The 27328-nt window shown below is 44.4% G+C and overlaps 2 protein-coding genes across 3 annotated transcripts in view; one reads left to right on the plus strand and one right to left on the minus strand.

Annotated features, from left to right (window-relative positions):
• Window positions 1-266: 266 nt before the first annotated feature.
• On the plus strand, window positions 267-10209 carry LOC109900807 (toll-like receptor 5). The gene is made up of 2 exons (XM_020496637.2): window positions 267-358; window positions 7542-10209. The coding sequence occupies exon 2, from the start codon at window positions 7546-7548 to the stop codon at window positions 10183-10185; it is 2640 nt and encodes an 879-aa protein (XP_020352226.1). The 5' UTR covers window positions 267-358; window positions 7542-7545; the 3' UTR covers window positions 10186-10209.
• An 8690-nt stretch (window positions 10210-18899) lies between these two features.
• Window positions 18900-27328, minus strand: part of LOC109900808 (protein dispatched homolog 1-like) — a 70106-nt gene continuing 61677 nt past the window's right edge. For both annotated transcript variants that reach the window (XM_020496639.2, XM_020496640.2), the window contains 6 exons: window positions 24901-24930; window positions 24387-24510; window positions 24072-24199; window positions 23249-23346; window positions 23058-23155; window positions 18900-22886 (listed from right to left, as the gene is read on the minus strand). In XM_020496639.2, coding sequence (XP_020352228.1) covers window positions 19272-22886; window positions 23058-23155; window positions 23249-23346; window positions 24072-24199; window positions 24387-24510; window positions 24901-24930 — 4093 coding nt within the window. In that variant the 3' untranslated portion in view covers window positions 18900-19271. The remainder of the gene's footprint in view (window positions 22887-23057; window positions 23156-23248; window positions 23347-24071; window positions 24200-24386; window positions 24511-24900; window positions 24931-27328) is intronic.

The raw sequence follows: 27328 nt of genomic DNA on the forward strand, positions 1-27328 counted from the left end.
GCGCACGAATGTTTTGGGGGCAGATTATGTGCATGAACAACGTTTATAAATGAGGCCCCTGGTGTTGGAGAGGGGCCTGAGAGATTATGGGCCTGAGAGATGATGTCTATAAACTATTCCCACCACAAGGTGGCAGTATAGCGGCGGTTTAGAGATGATGTCTGTAGTTCGATCCTCCCCGTTTCTGGCGAGGAATTTATGAAAAACAGTAATGGGATTCGTTCATCATCCGGGGCACCGGGCCATGCTAAACGAATGCGCTCAGTACTTGATTTATCTGAGAGGGGTGTAACCTACCCCATAGACATACTCACCAGCTCGACGCATATTTGGCTTATCCGCGCGCGCATGACTTCAGGTAAAGCCACACTTTTTACCTTTAACTTACTGTTTAGGCCTACTTTAATCATTGCATTATTGTGTCGGCCAATAGTTGATAAATATCAGAAGAAGAAAAAAAATGGTAGCCTGTTTGCCCTCTCAGTTCAGCTATTACCAGTATTTTTAGTTAACGTTCCACTTCTTATTGTGCCAACACAAGTGTCAATTGTGGAATGTTAGCTAAAAAGACTGGTAGCCAGACTATTGTTTTGGGGGGTCGTATGTCGACTATAACAAATTAGACCGTAAATTATAGACGTGAATGGTTACATTGCAAAGACAACTTGAAGCATTGACGCACCACCTTTGAACAATTGCTGTCATCTTGGAGTCTAATAACACAGTTCTTTGGATGGCAACTTTATAAAATGTCCCAGAATTGCAGCCTCTAGAGAAGGACATTTAAAGGGGGAATCTGGGATTGGTATTCTGGGATTCTGATTCTTGAAACATATAATGAATACATGCCTCACGAGTTTGTCTAACTAACCCCACCATAACCCAACATGTAAGCTTGTTGAACTCAAGTGTTTGCAAACAATGTAATTGTAAACTAAAACTGTAGAGCTTCAAAACTCTCGAATGATCAGTCCTTGTTCCATCAGTGGTTACAGTTTTCGAGCCCCATCACTCAGCTGCAGTGGTGGAAGAAGTACTCAATTGTCATACTTGAGTAAAAGTAAAGATACGTTAATATAAAATGACTAAAGTAAAACCGAGTCACCAAGTAAAATATTACTAAAGTAGAAGTCTAAAAGTATTTGGTTTTAGTTATACTTATTAAGTATCAAAAGTAAAAGTATATATAAAACCAGACGCCACAATTGTTTTGTTTATTTAAATTGACAGATAGCTAGAGGCACACTCCAACCCTCAGACATCATTTACAAATGAGGCATGTGCTTAGTGAGTCCGCCAAATCAGAGGCAGTAGGGATGACCAGTGATGTTCTCTTGATGTTCTCTTGACGGGCCGCCCCCAGGTGGTGAGGGTAGGCAACAACATCTCCTCCCCGCTGTTCCTCAACACTGGGGCCCCACAAGGATGCATTCTGAGCCCTCTCCTGTACTCCCTGTTCACCCACGACTGCGTGGCCACGCACGCCTCCAACTCAATCATCAAGTTTGCGGACGACACAACAGTGGTAGGCTTGATTACCAACAACGACGAGACGGCCTACAGGGAGGAGGTGAGGGCCCTCGGAGTGTGGTGTCAGGAAAATAACCTCACACTCAACGTCAACAAAACTAAGGAGATGATTGTGGACTTCAGGAAACAGCAGAGGGAACACCCCCATCCACATCGATGGAACAGTAGTGGAGAGGTTAGCAAGTTTTAAGTTCCTCGGCATACACATCACAGACAAACTGAATTGGTCCACTCACACAGACAGCATCGTGAAGAAGGCGCAGCAGCGCCTCTTCAACCTCAGGAGGCTGAAGAAATTCGGCTTGTCACCAAAAGCACAAACTTCTACAGATGCACAATCGAGAGCATCCTGGCGGGCTGTATCACCGCCTGGTATGGCAACTGCTCCACCCACAACCGTAAGGCTCTCCAGAGGGTAGTGAGGTCTGCACAACGCATCACCGGGGGCAAACTACTCCAGGACACCTACACCACCCGATGCTACAGGAAGGCCATAAAGATCATCAAGGACATCAACCACCCGAGCCACTGCCTGTTCACCCTGCTGTCATCCAGAAGGCGAGGTCAGTACAGGTGCATCAAAGCTGGGACCGAGAGACTGAAAAACAGCTTCTATCTCAAGGCCATCAGACTGTTAAACAGCCACCACTAACATTGAGTGGCTGCTGCCAACACACTGTCAATGACACTGACTCAACTCCAGCCACTTTAATAATGGGAATTGATGGGAAATTATGTAAATATATCACTAGCCACTTTAAACAATGCTACCTTATATAATGTTACTTACCCTACATTATTCATCTCATATGCATACGTATATACTGTACTCTATATCATCGACTACATCCTTATGTAATACATGTATCACTAGCCACTTTAACTATGCCACTTTGTTTACATACTCATCTCATGTATATACTGTACTCGATATCATCTACTGTATCTTGCCTATGCTGCTCTGTACCATCACTCATTCATATATCCTTATGTACATATTCTTTATCCCCTTACACTGTGTATAAGACAGTAGTTTTTTGGAATTGTTAGTTAGATTACTTGTTCGTTATTACTGCATTGTCGGAACTAGAAGCACAAGCATTTCGCTACACTCGCATTAACATCTGCTAACCATGTGTATGTGACAAATAAAATTTGATTTGATTTGAATTGGACCATTTTCCTGGCAAAATGTAACAAGTACTTTTGGGTGTCAGGGAATATGTATGGAGTAAAAAGTACATTTATTTTATTTGATATACTTTCCTATAAAAATAGTAAAGCAAATCACAGATACCCCCAGAAACGTAAGTACTTTCCACCACTGCTCAGCTGTTTACCGAAAAAGTGGCAGGATACACCTTTCTGCTTACATGATAAGAGTTCTGCCACATCAGAAAAATTGAGGCCCTAATTAAATTGCCCAATGCTCTCATCTCACTGGGTACAGACATCAGTTCAACGTCTATTTTTCCCTTTACATTTGGTTGAGTTGTCACCTAATGTGAATTCAATGTGAAATCAATGAAAAATATCACCATGTCATTGGAATTAGGTTAAGTTGAGTGAAAAAATATAAAATGCTCTTATATTGATGGCTTTTCGCAAATCCAATCAGTTTTCCAAGTAGATTCAATGTCATCACATTGATTATTTTGGTTGAAATTACATGGAAACAATGTTTATTGATTCAACTAGCACAGTGGGATTGGTGTACACACTTGAGGATAGAAGTGATTCATTCATATAATACAAACAGCCCTATGTGAGCATTGTGACTACAGAGTAAGGCTGTGTACTCAGCACACAAATATGGGATTTTCATTATCAGGTTGGGACAGAACCAATGGACTATGGACCTTTCAGTGCAAACAGATAGATAAATGTGAATTATCTATAGCCAAGGGATGTCTCACCTGAAGGGTATACTTCAAGTCTGAGAGATATAGTACCAGACAAAAGTTTGGACACACATACTCATTCCAGGGATTTTTTCTTTATTTTTTAAACTATTTTCTTCAGTGTGAAATAATAGTGAAGACATCAAAACTATGAAATAACACATATGGAGTCATGTAGTAACCAAAAAAGTGTTAAATAAATAAAAATATATTTGAGATTTTCCAAAGTAGCCACCCTTTGCCTTTGACAGCTTTGCACACTCTTGGCATTCTCTCAACCAGCTTCATGAGGTAGTCACCTGGAATGCATTTCAATTAATAGGTGTGCCTTGTTAATTAACCTCTTTGGGATAGGGGGCAGCATTTTCACTTTTGTATAAATAGCATGCCCAATATCAACTTCCTGCTACTCATGCCAAGAATATAAGATATGCATATTATTAGTAGATTTGGATAGAAAATATTCTAACTAGTTTTAGTTTCTAAAACTGTTTGAATCATGTCTGTGAGTATAACAGAACTTATGTAGCAGGCAAAACCCAGAGGACTAACCATTCAGAATTGTAGTTGTTGTTGAGGTCACTGTCTATTCAATGAGTTTTCATTGGGAAACAAGATTACTACGGCACTTGTTTCCAGTTCCTACCGCTTCCACTGAATGTCACCAGTCTTTGGAAATTGGTTGAGGTTATTCCGTTGTGCAATGAAGAAGTACGGCCATCTTGAATTTGTGTCATTTGAAGTGTAGTTTTTGAGAAGGCGCATGACTGGAAAAGTAGGGTGAGTTTGTCTTCCTGTATTGAACACAGATTGTCCCGTCTACAATTTGATCGATAATTAACGTTTAAAAATACCTAAAGTTGTATTACAAAGTAGTTTGAAATGTTTTGGCAAAGTTTACAGGTAACTTTTGAGATATTTTGTAGTGACGTTGCGCAAATTGGAAGCTGTTTTTTTCTGGATCAAACGTGCCAAATAAATTGACATTTTGGATATATATCGACGGAATTAATCGAACAAAAGGACCATTTGTGATGTTTATGGGACATCTTGGAGTGCCAACAAAAGAAGCTCGTCAAAGGTAAGGCATGATTTATATTTTATTTCTGCGTTTTGTGTGGTGCCTGCAGGGTTGAAATACAGTGGGGCAAAAAAGTATTTAGTCAGCCACCAATTGTGCAAGTTCTCCCACTTAAAAAGATGAGGCCTGTAATTTTCATCATAGGTACACTTCAACTATGACAGACAAAATTAAGAAAAAAATCCAGAAAATCACATTGTAGGATTTTTAATGAATTTATTTGCAAATTATGGTGGAAAATAAGTATTTGGTCTCCTACAAACAAGCAAGCTTTCTGGCTCTCACAGACCTGTAACTTCTTCTTTAAGAGGCCCCTCTGTCCTCCACTCATTACCTGTATTAATGGCACCTGTTTGAACTTGTTATCAGTATAAAATACACCTGTCCACAACCTCAAACAGTCACACTCCAAACTCCACTATGGCCAAGACCAAAGAGCTGCGAAAGGACACCAGAAACAAAATTGTAGACCTGCACCAGGCTGGGAAGACTGAATCTGCAATAGGTAAGCAGCTTGGTTTGAAGAAATCAACTGTGGGAGCAATTATTAGGAAATGGAAGACATACAAGACCACTGATAATCTCCCTCGATCTGGGGAGATCTCACCCCGTGGGGTCAAAATGATCACAAGAAAGGTGAGCAAAAATCCCAGAACCACACGGGGGGACCTAGTGAATGACCTGCAGAGAGCTGGGACCAAAGTAATAAAGCCTACCATCAGTAACACACTACGCCGCCAGGGACTCAAATCCTGCAGTGCCAGACGTGTCTCCCTGCTTAAGCCAGTACATGTCCAGGCCCGTCGGAAGTTTGCTAGAGAGCATTTGGATGATCCAGAAGAAGATTGGGAGAATGTCATATGGTCAGATGAAACCAAAATAAAACTTTTTGGTAAAAACTCAACTCGTCGTGTTTGGAGGACAAAGAATTCTGAGTTGCATCCAAAGAACACCATACATACTGTGAAGCATGGGGGTGGAAACATCATGCTTTGGGGCTGTTTTTCTGCAAAGGGACCAGGACAATGCTTTCGCCGAAAAGCCTTTTTGAAATCTGACATGTTGGCTGGATTCAGTCCAAATAAATGCTTCACAGACTTCAAGTAGCAGACACATATCAACATAAACTGTTCAGAGGAGACTGTGTGAAGTCGGCCTTCATGTTTGAATTGCTGCAAAGAAACCACTATTAAAGGACACCAATAATAATAAGAAAGCTGCTTGGGCCAAGAATCACAAGCAATGGACATTAGACCGTTGAAATCTGTCCTTTGGTCTGATGAGTCCAAATGTGAGATTTATGAATCCAACTGCTGTATCTTTGTGAGAGGCAGAGTAGGTGAATGGATGAGCTCTACGTGTGGTTCCCACCGTGAAGCATGGAAGAGGAGGTGGGGGTGCTTTGCTTGGTGACACTGTCTGTGATTTATTTAGAATTCAAGGCACAATTAACAGATACGCCATCCCATCTGGTTTGCACTTAGTGGAACTATCATTTGTATTTCAACAGGACAATGACACAAAACACACCTCCAGGCTGTGTAAGGGCTATTTGACCAAGAAGGAGAGTGATGGTGCTGCATCAGATGACCTGGCCACCACAATCACCCAACCACAACCCATTTGAGATGGTTTGGGATGAGTTGGATTGCAGAGTGAAGGAAAAGCAGCCAACAAGTGCTCAGCATATGTGGGAACTACTTCCAGACTGTTGGAAAGGCACTCCAGCTGAAGCTGGTTGAGAGAATGCCTAAGGTGTACAAAGCTGTCATCAAGGCAAAGGGTGGCTACTTTGAATATAAAATATATTTTGATTTGTTGAACACTTTATTGATTACTGTAATACTGTAAACTCAGCAAAAAAAGGGTACAACATGAGGTAGGAGGATGTCTTCCCTGTAACGCACAGCGTTGAGATTGTCGGCAATGACAACAAGCTCAGTCCAATGATGCTGTGACACACCGCCCCAGACCATGACGGACCCTCCAGCTCCAAATTGATCCCGCTCCAGAGTACAGGCTTCAGTGTAACGCTCATTCCTTCGACGATAAACGCGAATCCGACCATCACCCCCGGTGAGACAAAACCGCGACTCGTCAGTGAAGAGCACTGTCCTGTCTGGTCCAGCGATGGTGGATTTGTGCCCATAGGTGACATTGTTGCTGGTGATGTCTGGTGAGGACCTGCATTGCAACAGGCCTACAAGCCCTCAGTCCAGCCTCTCTCAGCCTATTGCGGACAGTCTGATCACTGATGGACGGATTGTGCGTACCTGGTGTAACTAGGACAGTTGTTGCCATCCTGTACCTGTCTCGCAGGTGTGATGTTCGGATGTACCGATCCTGTGCAGATGTTGTTATATGTTGTTTGCCACTGCGAGGACGATCAGCTGTCCGTCCTGTCTCCCTGTAGCGCTGTCTTAGGCGTCTCACAGTACGGACATTGCAATGTATTTCCCTGGCCACATCTGCAGTCCTCATGCCTCCTTACAGCATGCCTAAGGCGCGTTCACGCAGATGAGCAGGGACCCTGGGCATCTTTCTTTTGGTGTTTTTCAGAGTCAGTAGAAAGGCCTCTTTAGTGTCCTAAGTTTTCATAACTGTGACCTTAATTTCCTACCGTCTGTAAGCTGTTAGTGTCTTAACAACCCTTCCACAGGTGCATGTTCATTCATTGTTTATGGTTCATTAAACAAGCATGGGAACAGTGTTTAAACCCTTTGCAATGAAGATCTGTGAAGTTATTTGGATTTTTACAAATTGTCTTTGAAAGACGGTCCTGAAAAAGGGACGTTTCTTTTTTTTGCTGAGTTTACATGATTCCATGTGTGTTATTTCATAGTTTTGATGTCTTCACTATTATTCTACAATGTATAAAATAGTAAAAATAAAGAAAAAACCCCTTGAATGAGTAGGTGTGTCCAAACTTTTGACTCTTACTGTACATCCAATTAATTGATGTACTGTAGCCCTGTGATGGAATAGCAATCCTTTAAAATAATTTACATTATTTTTCTACTTTTTGCCAGGGGGATGATGAGGAACCTTATACTGCTGGCTATCTTTGGAGAATACCTGCAGGTGGTGAGATGCACCCCAAAATGCCCAATATATGGCTCTATAGCAGCTTGCACCAGCCAGTCTCTATATCAGGTCCCTGCGCTGCCTCCATACATTACCATTTTGTATATGAGTGATAACTACATCAGTGAGATCAATGAGACATCCTTCTCTGGGCTTGAAGGGTTAAAGGAACTGGACCTCAGTTGGCAACAAGTGAATGGGCTTATTATAAGAACTAACACCTTTCAAAGGCTGGAAAACTTGGCAGTGCTTTATTTAGGGTATAACACAGTTTTACAAATTGAGCCAGATGCATTTGTGGGACTGTCCAACCTGAGAGATCTCTCTCTGTATAGGTGTGACCTGACTGAATCTATTTTACAGGGTGACTATCTCAAGCCCCTGGTTTCCTTGGAAACACTAGATCTGTATGGTAACCAGGTGAAAAGAATCCAACCTGCTCTATTCTTTGTGAACATGACAGATTTCCAAGAGCTAAACGTTTCCCTAAACCGGATGGAAAGCATATGTGAGGAAGATTTGCTTGGCTTTCAAGGCAAACACTTTCGGCTCCTCAAGTTGAACAGCCTCAATCTATATAGCATGACTCAGTATGGCTTTGACTGGAAACGATGTGGAAATCCTTTTCGGAACATGTCCATGGAGACACTTGACTTATCTTCCAATGGATTCGATGTGGACAAGGCAAAACTGTTTTTCAATGCAATCCAAGGAACCAAAATCCACCATCTTATTCTGGAACACAGCACCATGGGGAAATCATTTGGTTTCAGCAATGTGAAAGACCCAGACAGGCAAACATTTGAGGGCCTCAAGAATAGTAGTGTCAAGATTCTAGATTTGTCCAAATGCTTTATATTTACATTGCAATATGCAGTATTCAGTCCGCTGACTGAGGTAGAGGACATAACAATAGCCCAAAACAAAATTAACCAGATTGACAGGGAGGCGTTTTTTGGTCTTCAAAATGTACAAAAGCTCAACCTGTCACACAATCTTATAGGGGAAATCTATTCTTACACGTTTGACAATCTACCCAATATTTTAGAACTAGATTTATCTTACAACCATATTGGTGCATTGGGATATCAGGCATTTAAAGGACTTCCAAACCTACAAGTTCTGGATCTTACAGGAAACTCTATTCGGGGACTAGGTACATATGGTTCTCTTGCACCACTACCAAACATCCAACTTCTTCGTTTGGCTGATAATAAGATTACATCCTTAGAGGGCCTCTCTGTCTTTGCTCCTAATACGATCATACTTAATGTTCAAAACAACAGGTTAACTAATTTAGAGGATGTATACACAGTTTTAGCTAAATTAATGCACATTGAGTTTCTCTGGTATGGTAACAACTTCATAAAGTGGTGCACCCTTAACAATAATATTTCAGTACCAGCTGTGAACTCTCTGAAGCTGCTTGAGCTAAGAAACATCGCCTTGCAGATGATATGGGCACGGGGAGAGTGTGTGCATGTATTTGAACATCTTGGCAAGCTTTTAAGTCTGGATTTAAGCTTTAACTCCCTGCAGGCTCTCCCAGATGGTATATTTAAAGGCCTCATCTCTCTGGAAGAGATGGATCTTCACTTCAACTCACTCACATACCTCAAACCAGAAATTTTTCCGGAGAGTCTCAAAACAGTTGACCTCTCTTACAATTTCCTGGCCTCTCCTGACCCAGACGCTTTCCATTCTCTCAGCTGGATCAACCTGTATAGGAATCAATTCCACTGTGACTGCGGTCTGAAGGACTTTCTGACGTGGCTGAAAGGGACTAACGTGACTTTTCCTGACCCTGGCGTGAATGAATTCAGCTGTGAGTTTCCTTCAGATCTCCATGGCATCAGCCTGTTGAATTTCAGCTCCGTCATATCGTGTGAGGAGGATGACGAGAGGCTGGTTCAGGAGCTGAGGCTCTCGCTCTTCATCGGCTGCACAGTGCTCATCATCCTGATCATGGTCGGATCAATCGTTTTCGCTCGTCTCCGTGGATTCCTCTTCAAAGTTTACAAAAAGTTGACCGCCAGGATCCTTGAGGGCCCTAGGAGGGATCCTTCTGCTGATGGGCCTCGGTACGACGCTTACTTATGCTTCAGCAACAACGACTACAAGTGGGTAGAAACCGCCCTGTTGAACAGACTAGACTCTCAGTTCGCGGAGCGAAACGTCCTCCGCTGCTGCTTCGAGGTCAGAGACTTCATCCCAGGTGAAGATCACCTGTTCAATATCAGGGACGCCATATGGGGGAGCAGGAAGACAGTTTGTATCGTCTCTAAAGAGTTCCTCAAGGACGGCTGGTGCCTGGAGGCCTTTACCCTGGCTCAGAGCAGGATGCTGGAGGAGCTCAGAGATGTTCTCATCATGGTGGTCGTGGGGAATGTCCCCCATTACAGACTGATGAAACATGAAGGCATTAGGACCTTTGCCCAGAAGAGGGAGTACCTGCAGTGGCCGGAGGACACACAGGATATTCAATGGTTCTATGAGAAGCTCATGTCCAAGATTCTTAAGGACAAAAAGAACACTGCCAAAGATAACAATGGGGATATCACACTTGCAAATATGACAGTTGGAACTTAATGTTGTTGACTCATTTTTCCACAGCCTGTATGCTTAAGCGAAAATCTTATTTAACTGTACTGTGAATTCTTACATCAGTCATTTTTATTTTGTCTGTATAGCATTAAGAACTTTTACCATATTGATCAGGCTAAATGGAGAGGGTCCTCTGTCTTTTGGCATAGCTTGCTTTTGACCACTAGGTGGCAGTCAACCTTTATTCACTAATATTGGAACTGTGAAATGTTACCTTCTGTATAAATCAAATTTTATTGGTCACATACACCTATTTAGCAGATGTTATTGCAGGTGTAGTGAAATGCTTCTATTTTTTAAAAGTTTTTTTTTAATGAAAGAAAAAACAAAATACTGCGAAATTGCTTTGGAGCTAGAAGCAGAGCTGCCATGTCTGTCGGCGCCATCTATGATTATTGTGTTTTGCAGTGTGTACAATGCAAATTTGTCGTGGTTTACATTTACACGTTGTAATATAACTTAATGTAAGGATTTTGGTACTTTTTAATAAAACATTCCAATTTCTCTACTAAATTTGAATAATAATTGTGAACTTTTTCTGAGGATTTAAAAAAATCACTGAATCTTATCTCCTCCCTACTTCCTCAATATAGAGTCTGTCTATTCTATTCCACGTTGGTTCAGCGTAATTTCATTGAAATGACGTGGAAATAACGTTGATTCAACCACTGTGTGCACAGTGGGAGTGTTTAAGACTCCTTTATGGAAACCTTGCCTGACCTGTGTTAATTAACACAGCACACATTTAGACATCTACTGTTATTGGAAATGTTTTTGAATGTACATGTAAACTAGGCCTACCATATAACAACCATTTCAGTTTCTAACTATCTCATATTTTCATTTAAAACTCTTAAAGTACGATACCATGTTTCAGTAACAGGAATGGATCTCTGATGGAGATCATGTAAAAGTGTAACCTTAATGATCATGTGATTTTTCTCTTATAACTATGAGAAGATAGAAAGCACAGTGCGGTTCTACAAAAACTGTAACTTAAACCACAAATCATGAGAGGAAAGTGCTTCTTTTCAGGTGTAGGATCTTAATTTGACCTATATTGTCACAGCAAAATAAAGCTGCATCTACAATATTTGAATGTTTAGTCCATAATGTTGCTTAATCGGTGGTTAGGCCATTCACTAGCTGGGCAAAACTAGGTTACATTAAAAGTGCAATACTGTTAATATTTTTTTGTGAATTTATGTAAATTGTGAAGCTCATCTGCAGGAAAATTCCCAGCAACAAGAGTGATCAAATTTAAGATCCTACAATTGTATTATGCTTCGTCAAATACTCAATTTGCAAGAACCTTAGAGCTCAAATTGAGAAGATTAACAAATATTTCCCAAGTAAATAAACTACAGGTCTCCGCTTTAGTTATTTCAGGGATCCGTAGTATTATTGGAACAGAGGCGCACACTGGTCAGATTCCCCTCACAGGAAAATTTTATAAATGCTGCCCCATAACCATAGCAAATATTTGACCTCAGTTAAAAACAAATATAATGATATGCTTTCCGTTCAAGCTGAGGTGAAATCCATTGATCGGAGTGGTCAATCTACTGTGAGCTGGTTAGTGTATAAAGACCAGGGAACACAGTCCATCCAATCTGGGTCATATGAATCCCAGTTCAGTATAACAGGATCTCTCATGCAAATAGCTCTAACCAACCACACTTTTCCCCCTGGTGGGTAAAATTAAGCAATGCGCTTTTAAGGGTTTGTGTCTTTGTTTGTGTGTATGTGTGGCGGGTATGGTTTGTGTGTATGTGTGGCGGGTATGGTTTGTGTGTATGTGTGGTGGGTATGGGATAAGGGGGTTACAAAGCAAAACAGAGGTTAGTAGTAATGCACAGCTGTACCTTTCACTTTCATCTCTATTCCAGAAGGGGATAACGGAAAATAATATAGACAATGTTCTATTGGAGACCACAGAGGCCTGTCCCCCCCCCTTCCCGGTTTTCTGTACTTGTTGACTGCAAAAACAGTCAGGTACTGGTAGCCTACCCAACCCAGGCTAGAGGCCATGTGGTAGTAAAGGAGTTGATGGAGCACCTGCAGACAACTTCTCTGATTGCCGTCTGTCCTCAGAGAGAAAGACAGGCCTGAGTGGCCATCAAGAGCATGGAGTTTTAATGGAGCATAACTGCTTTTCCCATCTTCCCCTGGGGCTCCGGCTGTGAGTGTTTGGTACGGTATCAGCCTTCAGATTCCACACAGGGAAGAGAGAACCTATTTCACAACTGACCCTTTGGAAACAGGTGTTTTCTGTACTTGGAACGCTGGAGTGGCCTTGCCAGCGTGGGGAGAGAGCAGAGGGATAAGGGAAGATATTATGTCTGTCTCCATCACCTGTTTTTCCAGACATATCTCCCCTACAGTTTGAAGTTCCACATTATCCATGTTATTTTCCCTGGTAATTGCTTCTTATGAGATTGCATGAGTAGCCAATGTTATGAAAATGCTGAATGAATCTGTGATACCAGGTTGTTTATATATATATATATATCTTTATTTAACTAGGCAAGTCAGTTAAGAACAAATTCTTATTTACAATGACATCCTCCTGGAAAACAGTGAGTTAACCGCCTTATTCAGGGGCAGAAAATATTTTTACCTTGTTAACTCTGGGATTTTATCCAGCAACCTTTCAGTTATTGGCCCACTGCTCTAACCACTAGGCTACCTGCCACCCCAATCTATGGTAGTCATGTAAGGTGAACTTCAGGATACGGCTGTGCCTCAGACTCCATTTATTTATTTTATTTCACCATTTGTAACTGCGACCTGGCCAAGATAAAGCGTAGTAATTCGACACATACAACAACACAGAGTTACACATGGAATAAACAAAACATACAGTCAATAATACAGTAGAACAAAAGAAAACAAAAAGTCTATATATAGTGAGTGCAAATGAGGTAAGTTAAGGAAATAAATAGGCCATGGTGGCGAAGTAATTACAATATGGCAATTAAACACTGGAATGGTAGATCGGCAGAAGATGAATAGGTAGGTGCAGGTAGAGATACTGGGGTGCAAAGGAGCAAAATAAATAAATAAACAAATACCAGTATGGGGATGAGGTAGGTAGATAGATGGGCTGTTTACAGATAGGCTAAGTACAGGTGCAGTGATCTGTAAACTGCTCTGACAGCTGGCGCTTAAATCTAGTGAGGGAGATATGAGTCTCCAGCTTCAGAGATTTTTGCAATTCTTTCCAGTCATGGGCAGCAGAGAACTGGAAGGAAAGACGACCAAAGGAGGAATTGGCTTTGGGGGTGACCAGTGAGATATACCTGCTGGAGCGCGTGCTACGAGTGGGTGCTGCTATGGTGACCAGTGAGCTGAGATAAGGCGGGGATACCTAGCAGAGACTTGTAGATAACCTGTAGCCAGTGGGTTTAGCGACGAGTATGAAGCGAGGGCCAACCAACGAGAGCATACAGGTTGCAATGGTGGGTAGTGTATGGCGCTTTGGTGACAAAACGGATGGCACTGTGATAGACTGCATCCAGTTTTTTGAGTAGAGTGTTGGAGGCTATTTTATAGATGACATCACCGAAGTCGAGGATCGGTAGGATGGTCAGTTTTACGAGGGTATGTTTGGCAGCATGAGTGAAGGATGCTTTGTTGCGATATAGGAAGCCGATTCTAGATTTAATTTTGGATTGGAGATGCTTAATGTGAGTCTGGAAGGAGAGTTTACAGTCTAACCAGACACCCAGGTATTTGTAGTTGTCCACGTCAGAGCCATCCAGAGTAGTGATGCTGGACGGGTGAGCAGGTGCGGGCAGCGATCGATTGAAAATCATGCATTTAGTTTTACTTGCGTTTAAGAGCAGTTGGAGGCCATGGAAGGAGAGTTGTATGGCATTGAAGCTCGTCTGGAGGTTAGTTAACACAGTGTCCAAGGAGGGGCCAGAAGTATACAGAAAGTATACAGAATGGTGTCGTCTGCGTAGAGGTGGATCAGAGAATAACCAGCAGCAATGTATACAGAAAAGAGAGTCGGCCCAAGAATTGAACCCTGTGGCACACCTATAGAGACAGTCAGAGGTCCAGACAACAGGCCTTCCGATTTGACACACTGAACTCTATCAGAGAAGTAGTTGGTAAACCAGGCGAGGCAATCATTTGAGAAACCAAGGCTATCGAGTCTGCCAATAAGAATGTTGTGATTGACAGAGTCGAAAGCCTTGGCGAGGTCGATGAATACGGCTGCACAGTAATGTCTCTTACCGATGGCGGTTATGATGTCGTTTAGAACCTTGAGCGTGGCTGAGGTGCACCCATGACCAGCTCTGAAACCAGATTGCATAGCGGAGAAGGTATGGTGGGATTCGAAATGGTCAGTAATCTGTTTAACTTAGCTTTCGAAGACCTTAGAAAGACAGGGTAGGATAGATATTGGTCTGTAGCAGTTTGGGTCTAGAGTGTCACCCCCGTTTGAAGAGGGGGATGACCGCGGCAGCTTTCCAATCTTTGGGAATCTCAGACGATACGAAAGAGAGGTTGAACAGGCTAGTAATAGAGGTTGCAACAATTTCGGAAGATAATTTTAGAAGGAGAGGGTCCAGATTGTCTAGCCCGGCCTGGTCCAGATTTTGCAGCTCTTTCAGAACATGGGCTATCTGGATTTGGGTAAAGGAGAAATGGTGGGGGCTTTGGTGGGTTGCTGTGGAGGGTGCCTGGCAGTTGAACGGGGTAGGGGTAGCTATGTGGAAAGCATGGCCAGCCGTAGAGAAATGCTTATTGAAATTCTCAATTATAGTGGATTTATCGATGGTGAAAATGTTTCCTAGTTTCAGAGCAGTGGGCAGCTGGGAGAAGGTGCTCTTATTCTCCATGGACTTTAGTGTCCCAGAACTTTTTTGAGTTAGTACTACAGGATGCCTTAGCTTTTCTAACTGCCTGTGTATATTTGTTCCTAACTTCCCTGAAAAGTTGCATATCACGGGGGCTATTCGATGCTAATGCAGAGCGCCACAGGATGTTTTTGTGCTGGTCAAGGGCAGACAGGTCTGGCGTGAACCAAGGACTATATCTTTTCCTAATTCATTTTTGAGTGGGGCATGCCTATTTAAGATGGTGAGAAAGGCACTTTTAAAGAATAGCCAGGCATCATCTGCTGACGGGATGAGGTCAATGTCATTCCAGGATACCCCGGCCAGGTCGATTAGAAAGGCCTGCTCGCAGAAGTGTTTCAGGGAGCGTTTAACAGTGATGAGGGGTGGTCGTTTGGTCGCAGACCCATTACGGATGCAGGCAATGAGGCAGTGATTGCCGAGATCTTGATTGAAAACAGCAGAGGTGTATTTGGAGGGCGAATTAGTTAGGGTGACATCTATGAGGGTGCCCGTGTTTACTGATTTGGGGTTGTACTTGGTAGGTTCATTGATAATTTGTGTGAGATTGAGGGCATCAAGCTTAGTTTGTAGGATGGCCGGGGTGTTAAGCATGTCCCAGTTTAGGTCACCTAGTAGCACGAGCTCAGAAGATAGATGGGGGGCAATCAGTTCACATATAGTATCGAGGGCACAGCTGGGGGCAGAGGGAGGCCTATAGCAAGTGGCAACAGTGAGACTTGTTTCTGGAAAGGTGAATCTTTAGAAGTAGAAGCTCAAATTGTTTGGGTACAGACTTAGCCTGCAGAGTTCTGTATTACTTTCTATCTTTGCAGTAGATTGCAACACCGCCCCCTTTGGCAGTTCTATCTTGGCGGAAAATTTTATAGTTAGCAATGGAGATTTCAGGGTTTTTGGTGGTTTTCCTAAGCCAGGATTCAGACAAGGCTAAGACATCTGGGTTGGCAGAGTGTGCTAAAGCAGTGAGTAAAACAAACTTAGGGAGTAGGCTTCTAATCTTAACATGCATGAAACCAAGGCTTTTACATTTACAGAAGTCAACAAATGAGAGCACCTGGGGGGTGGGAGTGACTATACGAACTGGCCGTCTACCACGTTCAGAACAGAGAGTAAAAGGAGCAGGTTTCTGGGCACGATAGCATAGATTCAAGGCATAGTGTACAGACAAAGGTAAGGTAGGATGTGAGTAAATTGGAGGTAAACCTAGGCATTGAGTAATGAAGAGAGAGATATAGTCTCTAGAGATGTTTAAACCAGGTGATGTCATCGCATATGTAGGAGATGGAAAAACATGGTTGGTTAAGGCATATTGAGCAGGGATAGAGGCTCTACAGTGAAATAAGACAGTAATCACTAACCAGGACAGTAATGGACAAGGCATATTGATATTAGAGAGAGGCATGCATAGCCAAGTGAACACATCAGTCCAGTGAGTGGTTGGGCTGGCTGGGGACACGGCGATTCAGACAGTTAGCAAGCTAACAAGCTAGCAGCTAGTAGACAAGGGCAAGCTAGCAGTTAGCAGGCCGGGTTAGCAAGCAAGCAGATAGCAGGGACTAGAAAGTTAGCCTTTTGGGAGGGGGGGGTGGTGTGTAAGTCTGTTTTTGCCTCTTCGTGCGGTGATGTTGTAGCCCAGGAGTATGCTTCGGTGGTAGCACAGGAGCCCTGGCCGGGCTAGCTTCAAGCTAAATTGGTGCTTGCTCTGGGATGGAAACGCTAGCCAGGAGTAGTCATCCGGGATTGCGGTTAGCTAGTTGTGAATAACAGATGAAAATGTTCAGTTGGCGGTAGGAATCCGGGGATAAAAATAACAGGTCCGTTATGCTCTGGTTAGAGTCACGTTGTTCGAACTGGCGAGAGCTTTCCGAGCTGAAGGTTAGCTGATGACCGCTGGCAATGGTTTGCTGACTGATATCTGGTAGTTAGCTGGCTAGCTTCAGTTGAGGGATTCCAGATCCGAAGTAAATATAAATACTTTAGGAGAAAAAAGCAGATCCACGCCACATTGGGTGAGGCGGGTTGCAGGAGAGTATTTAGATGACGAGGTTTAGCAAAATATTTTAAAGGATATGCGCCGAAAAATATGTAAAACGATATATACAAAGGACAAGGACGTCTGACTGCTACGCCATCTTGGATCATTTTAATGTGCTGTGCACGATGAAATACCAAGTTAAAGGAACTCAACTTATGGCAATATGGGTTACCACTCATCATTCTCTGCCTAATTTACAGTACACTCAGAGGCTAGCCCTTTATGATAGAGTAGATTGAAGACCTTCCTTAGATATGAGGAGCAGTCTCCCAGAGTACAATTTTCTCAGGTAAAGATCAGATTGGCAGAATGCTTCCGTTAACCATCTGAGATAATTTTGTCAATTTGTGCCATGTGTCTTTCTTGTAGTTCTCCCTGTAGTGAGAGTTCACACAAAAGAAAGATGTGGATAGCCATCTTCCCCAGTCAAAGGTGCATTGTTTTTTTTTCTGTGAAATTCCTCAGGTCAGGACTGCAGAAACATTGGGGCTCGGTAAACAAGGGCAAGTTTACACAGGAGACATGTCATTTTGGAAAGTTTCCAGCCAGTGAGAGGTTCAAACAGTTGCCCCTATGAGTGACAGAGGTCCCATCTGCACCCCTCAGAGATTGTCAGGGCTGAACAGGGATGGGGATTTGTACTGACTGGAACTAGATGTGTGATTGACAGCTAAGAAATGTCTGGGCAAGGGTCAGACAGGAACTATGCACAATAAAGTGTGAGATAGAAAAGGAGTGGAACAATTAGAAAGAGGACTTTGCAGCTGCTTGAGGAATTTCTACTCACTCACACCATATAGTTTCATTGTACCCCTGATCAATGTTAAAACTGATCTGTGGATTTGAGTGGATGATGGTGTCGGAGACTAAGGGAGATGGGCTACAGTACCACCTTGGCCTCTCTCTCACAGATAATTACAGGTGTCTGGTAGCCTAGTTCAGAGCTGCATATCTGACATTAATTCACGACTGAAAGTATAATTATAACTCTGTCTGTTGTGCTGAGTCATACTGCCTGCAGAGCCTGGTGGTCTAATGTATATGTTTGCTTTGCAGCAGAAGGTTTGGCCAAGATCTTGGACCACCAGGGAAACCTCTTAGGTGGGATGGGTGGCAGGAGCCAGAACAGCAAATAAAACGCAGGATTTTGAATGAATGGAATTGGTCAATTTATAGGATACTTTTAACAAAGGGAGTAAACAGAATGTAATCGATATGTTACAAAATGAAATGATAGGACCCAGGAGTTATACTATTCCTGGGTTTTAGAATTTCTCTTTATAATTCATGCCTTTTACATCATTGTTGTCTGTTAGAAAATTGCTCAGTTACATGTGTAGATGGTCTAGTGGTTAAGAGCGTTGGGTCACTAACCAAAAGGTCACTGGTTCAAATCCCCGAGCCAACTAGGTAAAATAAATGTGCCCGTGAGCAAGGCACTTCACCCTAATTGCCCCCTGTAAGTCGCTCTAGATAAGAGCATCTGCAAAAATGTCTGAGACCTGCTGATGTCCTACTGTGTATGATTCTGTCCTACTGTGTAGGATTCTGACCTGCTTGGAATGTGATGCAGGCTCTTGGGGAGTGAAGATTAGAAATCAAACATCTGTGTGGTGTAGGAGAGCAAAGAGCCCAGCACAGCACAGCCTCAGGCCAGACTGAGCCAATCTTCTGAAGACTCTAGCAGCAGTGAGACAATGAAACAGGTGTTATTTCAAACCGTGCCCTTTGAACAAACCCTCAATATACTTTTCATTTCATACTGTAGGAGCGGAGTGGAAAGAGACAGACAATCTTGTTAAAATGACTTTATAATCATACAGTACATATTTCATATTGGACCAAAAGGCATGTGGCAACGTGAAACAGACTACTAAGGCCTGTGGTTCTTATGGAATAAAGTCAATGGTTCACCATTCCTTAAACAGGTTAGAGCTTCATAAAATTTCAGTGTACTCAAAAATAATACAGTACATCTGACCGATCAAACCAATATCTGCACAGTAGAAACAGCAATCACAGAATATATAGGGACATACTTTTACATGAACGACATAAGGCACTTGGGTCAGTGAAATATCCCAAACACTTTAATTGCACAGGGACACTGCTCATGACAGCTTGATATGACAAAAGTTTACTCTTTAGATATAGTCTCTTTGCTGTCAACATAAACTTTCAGATGCGGGTTTTGAATTCATTGCAAGAGCAGGCACATTGGCATCAGCTTTTGGCGCGTTAAACTCGACAGAATTGCACTTTACTTTTAAAGTCCTGTTAAAACAGTAGAGTTTCTTGGGAGAGGCTGAGGATGCCCTCTCTTTTTTGGGGTTCTGTTTGCACGTTTTGACACTTTCTTCCAATGTGACGGGAGTAGTACTGGTTTCAAGCTTCTTGTTGCCAGGCATCTTATGACCAGCGTCCTTTTGCATCGTAGTGGACACAAAATGATCCACGCTTTGATCCCTTGGAGCGTTTACCGTTTTCTCTTCCGCCCTCTTTGTTTCATGATTGGCTATGCAGCACCCTGTGTGTATGTGAGCTAACGTGCAGCCCAGAGCAGAGGCAGGAGGCCTTTGAGTCTGGGCTGGGGTGGTGGGGCTGCCACTAGGGCCAGAGGATGCTCCAGTCCGGTGTACTTCCTCCAGCCCAGCTGGGTCTGGGGCAGAGTGTTGGTCCCTGGGGAGGCCACCTGTGAGGGGGACAGTGTGAACACAGTAGTTTCTGAGGTGGCAGTTGTGAGGGCCCTGTCTGGGCACCCTGCCCGGGGTGCAGTGGTGGAAATGGGCTGGGGGACAGTGGACATAGTGCATACGGCAACCTATTGGTTTGTAGACTGCGTCCAGAGTGGAAAGGAGGGTCTGGCCTTTGTTGGCATGGCTGCCTGTGAGGGGGAATGGGGACTCCTGGGTGGCTTGAGTACATGGGTGGGGGGTCCACTGCATACCCATAGACTGGTGAGGGGGATCTCCACATGTGCAGGTTGTGTTATGGGAGTACTGGCATCTGGGTGTGGCGTCAGTCGCCAGTATGCCCAGTCCATTTTCAGAGCAGGGACCTCTGCCAGACTCTGCCTTGCTCTTAAAGGGGATGTGTGTGCAGGGGGCAGAGTGGGGGGCTATTCCATTATAGAGCTGGGTGCACGTCTCCTGTTCCTCTGCAGGTTTCTCCTCGTTCTTTTGGTTCGAGGCTAACGGTTCCAGCTCGTAATGCTCATGCTCCACCTCTCCTCCTCGACTGTCCAGTTGGTACTTGGTGCCATGCTTGCCCTGGGGCGAGGGGACGTTGGTGGTGCCCTCTTTGAAAGCCTGGCACTGAAACCTCTTGGGCAGGGGGATCTGTCCGCAGGTGCCCTGGGGGCCCAGGCAACGGCACATGCACTGGAAGAAGAATGTGGCAAAGGCCCAACTGATGCACATGATGAGCATCATGAAGGTGCCCAGCTGGGTATAGGCCAGCACCGTGGACGGCATCATCATCGCCCCGGCAACAAAGGTGGTGAGCGCCGCCATGGCGATAGCAGAACCCATCCGGCCAAGGGAGAAGACTACCTTCCCCTCGCGGTCAGGCTCGGGGGCAAGGCGATAGGCGACTCCGTAGTGCACGGCGAAGTCCACCGACAGACCCACTGCCACCGAGATGGTGACCGACTCCAGCACGTTGAGCTCCCAGCCCAGGAGCACCAGCGAGCCCACTGTGACGAAGATGGTCCCCGCGATGGAGAGGATGGCGTAGAGGCTGATGATGATGTTCCAGGTGGTGAGGAGCATGACCACGAAGGCCACCACCACGGACAACGCCATGGCGATGAGCGTGCCGTCTGATAGGCTGTCCTGCAGGTCATAGAACTCCAGGTTGCTGACGAACCAGCCGTATTTCAGCCCGTCTGGGGCATTCTTCAGCTCCTCCTGAATCCAGGTGTCCACCTCGTGGTAGAACTGGTGCATCTTCTCATAGGCCAGTGTGAACAAGTAGGTGCTCTTGAACTCCAGGACGATGGCCTGGATGGTGTCGTTTATGTCAAAGCGAGGCCCGGGGGTCTTACTGTCCAGGTGGAAGCTGGTGCTGCGGTCCAGCTCCATGATGGCTCTCTTGATGCACAGCTCAAAGACATCCTGCTTGTAGGGGAAGGTAGACTGGCTGCAGCAGGGGTAGACAGAGGCCTCTTCACAGTCGCGGTTCTCCATCCACTGCTTGAAGGTCTCGATGAAGCAGCTGGTGAAGTCCTGCTCCTCCGACTGGAATACGAAGCTCTGGTTCCTCAGCTTCTGGCAGAAGTTGAGAATCCAGAGCTGGGAAGCCGGGCTGGCGATGTTGAAAGTGTTGTCCAGCATCAGCTTGCCTTTGTTCTTGGGGTTGAGAGGGTCCCCGTTGTCCATGGGGGTGACCCCCCAGATGATGGTGATGGGCATGTGCAGGTCCTCCCCATGGTGGACCCTCTCGAACATGAACAGTTTCTTGTACTCAGCGTCGTAACGCTCAAACGGGTGGGAGGAGCGGAACACTTTGAACTCAGACAGCTCCAGAGAGGGTAGCTTCATCTTGGGGTTGACACACACCACGTACGCCCCTCCCACTGTGAAGGCCAGGAAACAGAAAAGCCAGAGGTAACGCAGTTTGATCACGATACACGGCAGCACCTTCTCAAAGAAGATCCTGGAAGCCTCAGAGATGGTGAACAGGCACTTGTTTGCTTTCTGGCACAGATTGGCCCAGAGGGTGCGGGTGCAAAGCCCTGTCTGCTGGTGGGGAGGTTTAGAGCAGGTGAAGATGTTGGGCAGGTAACGCTCATGGAGCACCACCACGGCTGGCAGCCAGGTCACCATCAGTATGTAGTTAACCAAGATGGCCGTGCCGGCGTAGACGCCGAAACAGCGGATGGCGGTGATGTTGCTAACGTAGTTGGCATAGAAGGCGGCGGCCGTGGTAAAGCTGGTGACGAACATGGAGAGGGCGGCATGCTGCAGAGTGATGCTCACTGTCTCTGACAGCTCAGCGTTGGGCTTGTCGAACTTGGTGTAGTTCCACACGTCACAGAGGACAAAGGCGTCGTCTGCCCCGATGCCCACCAGGATGATGAGGGCCGTGAGGTTCATGAAGGGGAAGAACTCAAAGTCGAACACCATGCGGTACAGGAAGTATGACACGATCAGGGAGCTGATGATGGCAATCATGGTCATCAGGGTGATGAACACAGAGCGGGTGTACACACACATGACAAACAGCACAATCACTATGGCTATGGCTGGATACACGGTATCCGTCAGTAGGTAGTCCTGGAACAGATTGTGTTTGATACCGAACTCTATCCCCGTGATGGTGGTGACGCCGTCCGAAGAGTTCCAGTTCTCAAAGTTGTCCAGGTAAATGTTCATCATGGTCTCCCCTTTCTCTGTCGGGGAAAACAACATGCTGTGTTTAAGGGTGGGGATAAGGTAGTCTGTGTTCTTTGGGCTCAGGAAGTCTTTGTCCACCAGGAAATGGAGGATCTGGTAGATGGCGTTGTACTTGGTGCACTTGCGGGGGACATTGGTGCACTTAGACTGGTCCTTCCGGCGAGTGGTCATGTCCCAGCAGTCGGGACCCAGGGTTCCGTTGTGGTAGTACTTGGCACAGGAGCGCAGGATCTTGAGGGTGTGTGACACGTCGCGCTCTGTGATCTTCTGGCAGGAGGACTTGTTGGTGAGGATGGCAACGTAGTTTCCCAGGGTCCAGCTGGGGCAGCAGGAGGCGTCAGTGGTGCGCTGGCACAGGCTCCAGTACTGAGGGTGGGAGCGCACCTGGGGACAACACAACAGGAGATAAGAACAGAGTATGACTAGAATAGAACTGAACTATTGACCCAAGGAGATCAGACTCCAGCCATAACATGACTAATATGATGGGGCTTATTGCACCATTTGAAATGAGAAAATGCTGAGGCACATCTTCAACAGTGCTGTTCCACTTACCCGTGTATTGTCCAAATTGCACATAGATTTAATTGCTTGTATGTTCCACAGGTTCTTCCCCTCTGCAGATGTGAATACTAATCTAGAGTATCTGTCACCTACACATACAGTAAAGAGCATCTGGTTAGCATTTCATCACAGTCAAGCATTGTCCGACAAACCCTTAATAGACAAACGTGAAGAGTTTGTACCTGGGACATCACAGAAGAAACTGTCTTTACTGAAGTCCCAGTCAGCTTGTCTTTTATCTCTGTCAAAGTGATCTTCAGCCCACCTGTCCTCTTGGTGACTGGAATAAAAAAGTTGAAGTGTGATTACACTGTTGACATTTCATACATTTGTATAAAAGATTCCTTTAATTCTGAAGATCTACATGAAAGAATGAGATGTAATCCACTTAAAGCATACATACTATTTTCACTTGGTAACAAAATGAAAAAGACAGTTAAAAATAGGGTCATTCTTAAACAAATGAAGGAAATGGTTTTAGGCCAACCCATTAGTGATGACAAAGCCAGTGATAGTGATCACTCTACTGATGTATGACACAATCATATTGTTATCATTATTTAAAATATCATAATAATAGCCAGGTCAGAGGGATTTTCAGGGAGTGACATCCTCTGACCGAGACAGACAGGATGGCCCTTTAATCAGGAGTTTGTCAGAGCAGACTGAGGCAGAATGATGCAGAGAGTCCTGCTGACAGGTCTGGCCCTGGATGCCCCCCAAGTCCACACACACATACTTGCATGCGCAAACACACACCTGCCCTTGATTATTCACCGGGCCCCCAGTGATCGGGATAAGTAATGGAAGATGGGCCCGGGATAGAACAACCTCCCCACCGATCCTTTTGCAGGATGGGATTGAGATTTAGTGTGTCTGCTGGTCTGTCTCTCGGCAGCATTCATCACTCCATCTCCTGGCCTGAGGCCTAAACCTGATCTAGCCTGCTAGAGGGTTAGGAGGAAGACATCAAATGGACAGGATCTGCGTGGTTATACTTGTTACCTTTTCGCCTGCTCATCCGCATACTTGAATGGGTAGTTAGCCAGGGTTGCTTTGTACCCTGTGTTTTTCACCATGTTGTTCCATGTGACTAGTCGCTGGCCTATGGCTGTGCCTCGTGGCTCAAATCCCTGAAGAAATAGAGGACATCTTTTTAGTTTACCAGGAAATTCACCTTTGACATCTTGGACTTTTCACATCCACTCAATATAATGCTTTTAGTGTGTGCGAAACAATATGTTGTCCATCTTGGTCAAATTAGGACCAAGATTATCTATGGAGAAAGTGTTGTGCCTTCCGTCGGCTCGGCCTACTCACCAGTAAAGGGTCTGAGAAGTCTGGCAGGTCTGGCACCAGGATACCCACCAGGGCACACACCACGATGAGGACTGTACACACCCCCAGGACCACCACTGGCCAATCAGCAATCAGCTCTGCATAGCTGAAGATGAAGGACAGGTATTGATTAAACACAAGGCTGATGGCTTTATAACTATACGAATATGATATGTACTGATAAGCACGCAGAAAAGAGAAGGGCACACGGATACACCAGTAGAACATCAAAAAGAGTAGAAGGTGCTCATTAAAATGCCATTATTGAATATTTTGTAGTTATTCAAGTATATTCAGTATTCTGATATGAGAGAAACTACTTAAAGGCATCTTTTGTAAAGGAGCATGGGTGACTGTTAGCAGGTTCCAGGTACAGAGAGCCCTTTTCACTACACAGGAATGACAGCTCGGCTGGGTTTTGATGGACTCAAGGAGAGAGAAAAGCTTTCTTAATAAAAATAAATATATATATATATTTATTTTTGGGAGGTCTTACCTTTTGGGGAACCGAAAAGGCCTTGCAGGGCTGCAAAACAAAGGGAGGTAAATCAGGTTTACATTTAGGAGTCAAAGCAACAGCCAATCAAAACCAGATTTGCCTCGGCATCCGTGCAGGGGGAACATGTTTTTGAGCAGCAATGCAGCACACACCTTGTGGGGAACAACTCACAGTATTCAAACTAACATAACCAAAAAGAGGCCCCATTCGAGTGTAACTTTTTTCATTTTCATTTTAAAAATACCAATCAATTGTTCTTTAGGTAATATATAAAAATTAAAAAAACATGCACAGATGTGCAAGTGAATGAAGAATCTATTACGCTAACTGTTTTAGGCAACACAAATCACTTTCTTTAGGTCAGCTTTGTGTTTCTAATCTACAAAAACCCCACACACTGCTGCAGTGCATGAAGAATCTGTAAAGCTTAGCTAAAAGATTTAGAGGACTAGAGTCCCATTAGTGGTGATGTCTCCTGTGCCATAAACACAGACAGAGAGGATCTGCACTGGGCTTCCCCGTTGCCATATGAACCTTTCAGCTGCTCTGGATTTGTCTGGACTAACCATCAGCACCTTCCCAGAGCAGTGGGAAGCCTCCGGGCTGCCGAGTGCAAGCATGAGTCAGAGGGAATCAGATACTGCCACCGGATCACACAGGCCCGGTACAGATAAGAGCAAGGCCAGAAGGGTGAAGGCAGGGGGAGAGTAGAGGTGGAAGGGGTGGGTTGGAGATGTCTTCACATGCAATATACACAATGCTCATGACAGCAAATGACAGAGAGAGGAGATGGGGAGAGACTCACGTGATCACAGCTGTGACAGAGAAATCTGTGGAAATGGACAGACTGTCCTAACTTTATGTCCAAGGAAGGACATCATGATTTCTACTGCAGCCTTGATGTTTATCCACATTCTATTCACTGCAACCTGCATGAGTATTGAACTGCCAGTCAAAATTTGGCACAGACCTCACAGCCCACATCAGGGACTAGGTAAGATTACACACAAGAAACGAAAACAAGGAAATCAGTATCCCAAACAGGAAGTGGACTCAGACGATCCTCTGCCTCAGCCAATCACAGCGCACGCACACAGGATATTTCAGCGTGATTGGAGCAATATGGCCAAGAGATGGATGTATTTTTCCTCCTTCCCTTTAAAAGGGAATCCATGGAATGCTATAATTAGTGGTTGCCATGGCACGGTGAGGCAGAGATGGACAAAAGCTATTGGCGGGAATTTTTCACCTAACAACTTCTGGGGAGGCAGTAAATCCCCTTTAAAGTTAGCTGGACATGTTAATACGACAACCAGATGTTGTATAGAACAATTAGCATATTCTAGACAAGTCCCATTAACACTACCACATAGAAATGGAGTGAGACTCCTTGCTATACTTTTGCATTCAAGAAAAATAGCCAGTGATTCACCTTTTTAAAATGTGACAGCCTGATACTAACCAACAATGCCTAATGAAAAACATATCCCCTTTAAGTTAGACTTTTCCATGGCAAACAATGCTAACTTAATTTATTGCTTTTCTGTGCTGTCCATTAGTTTCCATGTAGGGGCCTTGGAACGGCGGAATTCGGGATAGAGATATTATGGTCCAGAATGAAGTAGAGTTATTGGAAATAGTTGGACTGGATTCATAAAACATCTTTAGTTGAGGAGCCATCAAAAAGAGCACTGCTGCCTATTTATCTGCGAGATCTGTTTTGGATCATGATTGCATTTCAGACAAATAAGATGTATTAAACAGAGGACTATACTGTGGATTCACGACAGATATCCTCAGATTCTATGTTCAAATGTTTTTTTTTCCTCTTTCAAAAAAAGTATAGGCCAAGATTAGGAATTGAAGTTGGCATTCAAAAGACAAGCTTTGTGTTTCAATTCTCTTCTTATCCAATCTGTCAATGAGAGCAGCAATGTGAAGACACGCAGACTAAAAATGTTTTTAAGGAGGCGGCAGTGGGGTGGGGAGGAGAAATCCGTTGACTGATGATCGCAGTCTCTAAATCCAGCAGGATGACAAACCACGAGTCTGGTTTTTCCCACTCCTCTGATCCCATTCCCCCTTCACACAAACTCCCCACATTTCTTCCACAAACTTACAACAGTTACCCTTCCTAAATGTTATTCTATTTATCAGAAAGGGGAATGTTTATGGATCACTGGGTTAATAAATAAAGCAACTTTGGAGCAGTGGCTGGGTTAGGCTGAGGCGGCCATGTTGACGTGTGGTGGAGTGAAGGGAGGCGAGAGGGGTCAGGAGTCACAGAGCTGAGGGGGGAAAACTGCTAACAGACACGGCAGATATTTCTGGAAATCGGGGGCTGCATGAAGCTTTCAAGTTAGGGCAAGAGCAATTACTGTCAACTCTCAATTATTCGCTCCTGTGATTAAAACTCGCTGGAACA

Source organism: Oncorhynchus kisutch, linkage group LG12, assembly GCF_002021735.2.
Source record: "Oncorhynchus kisutch isolate 150728-3 linkage group LG12, Okis_V2, whole genome shotgun sequence".
NCBI lineage: Eukaryota > Metazoa > Chordata > Actinopteri > Salmoniformes > Salmonidae > Oncorhynchus > Oncorhynchus kisutch.

Coding starts and splice junctions, on each gene's coding strand:
- LOC109900807 (XM_020496637.2), top strand. CDS start 7,546: ATGATGAGGAACCTTATACTGCTGGCTATCTTTGGAGAATACCTGCAG.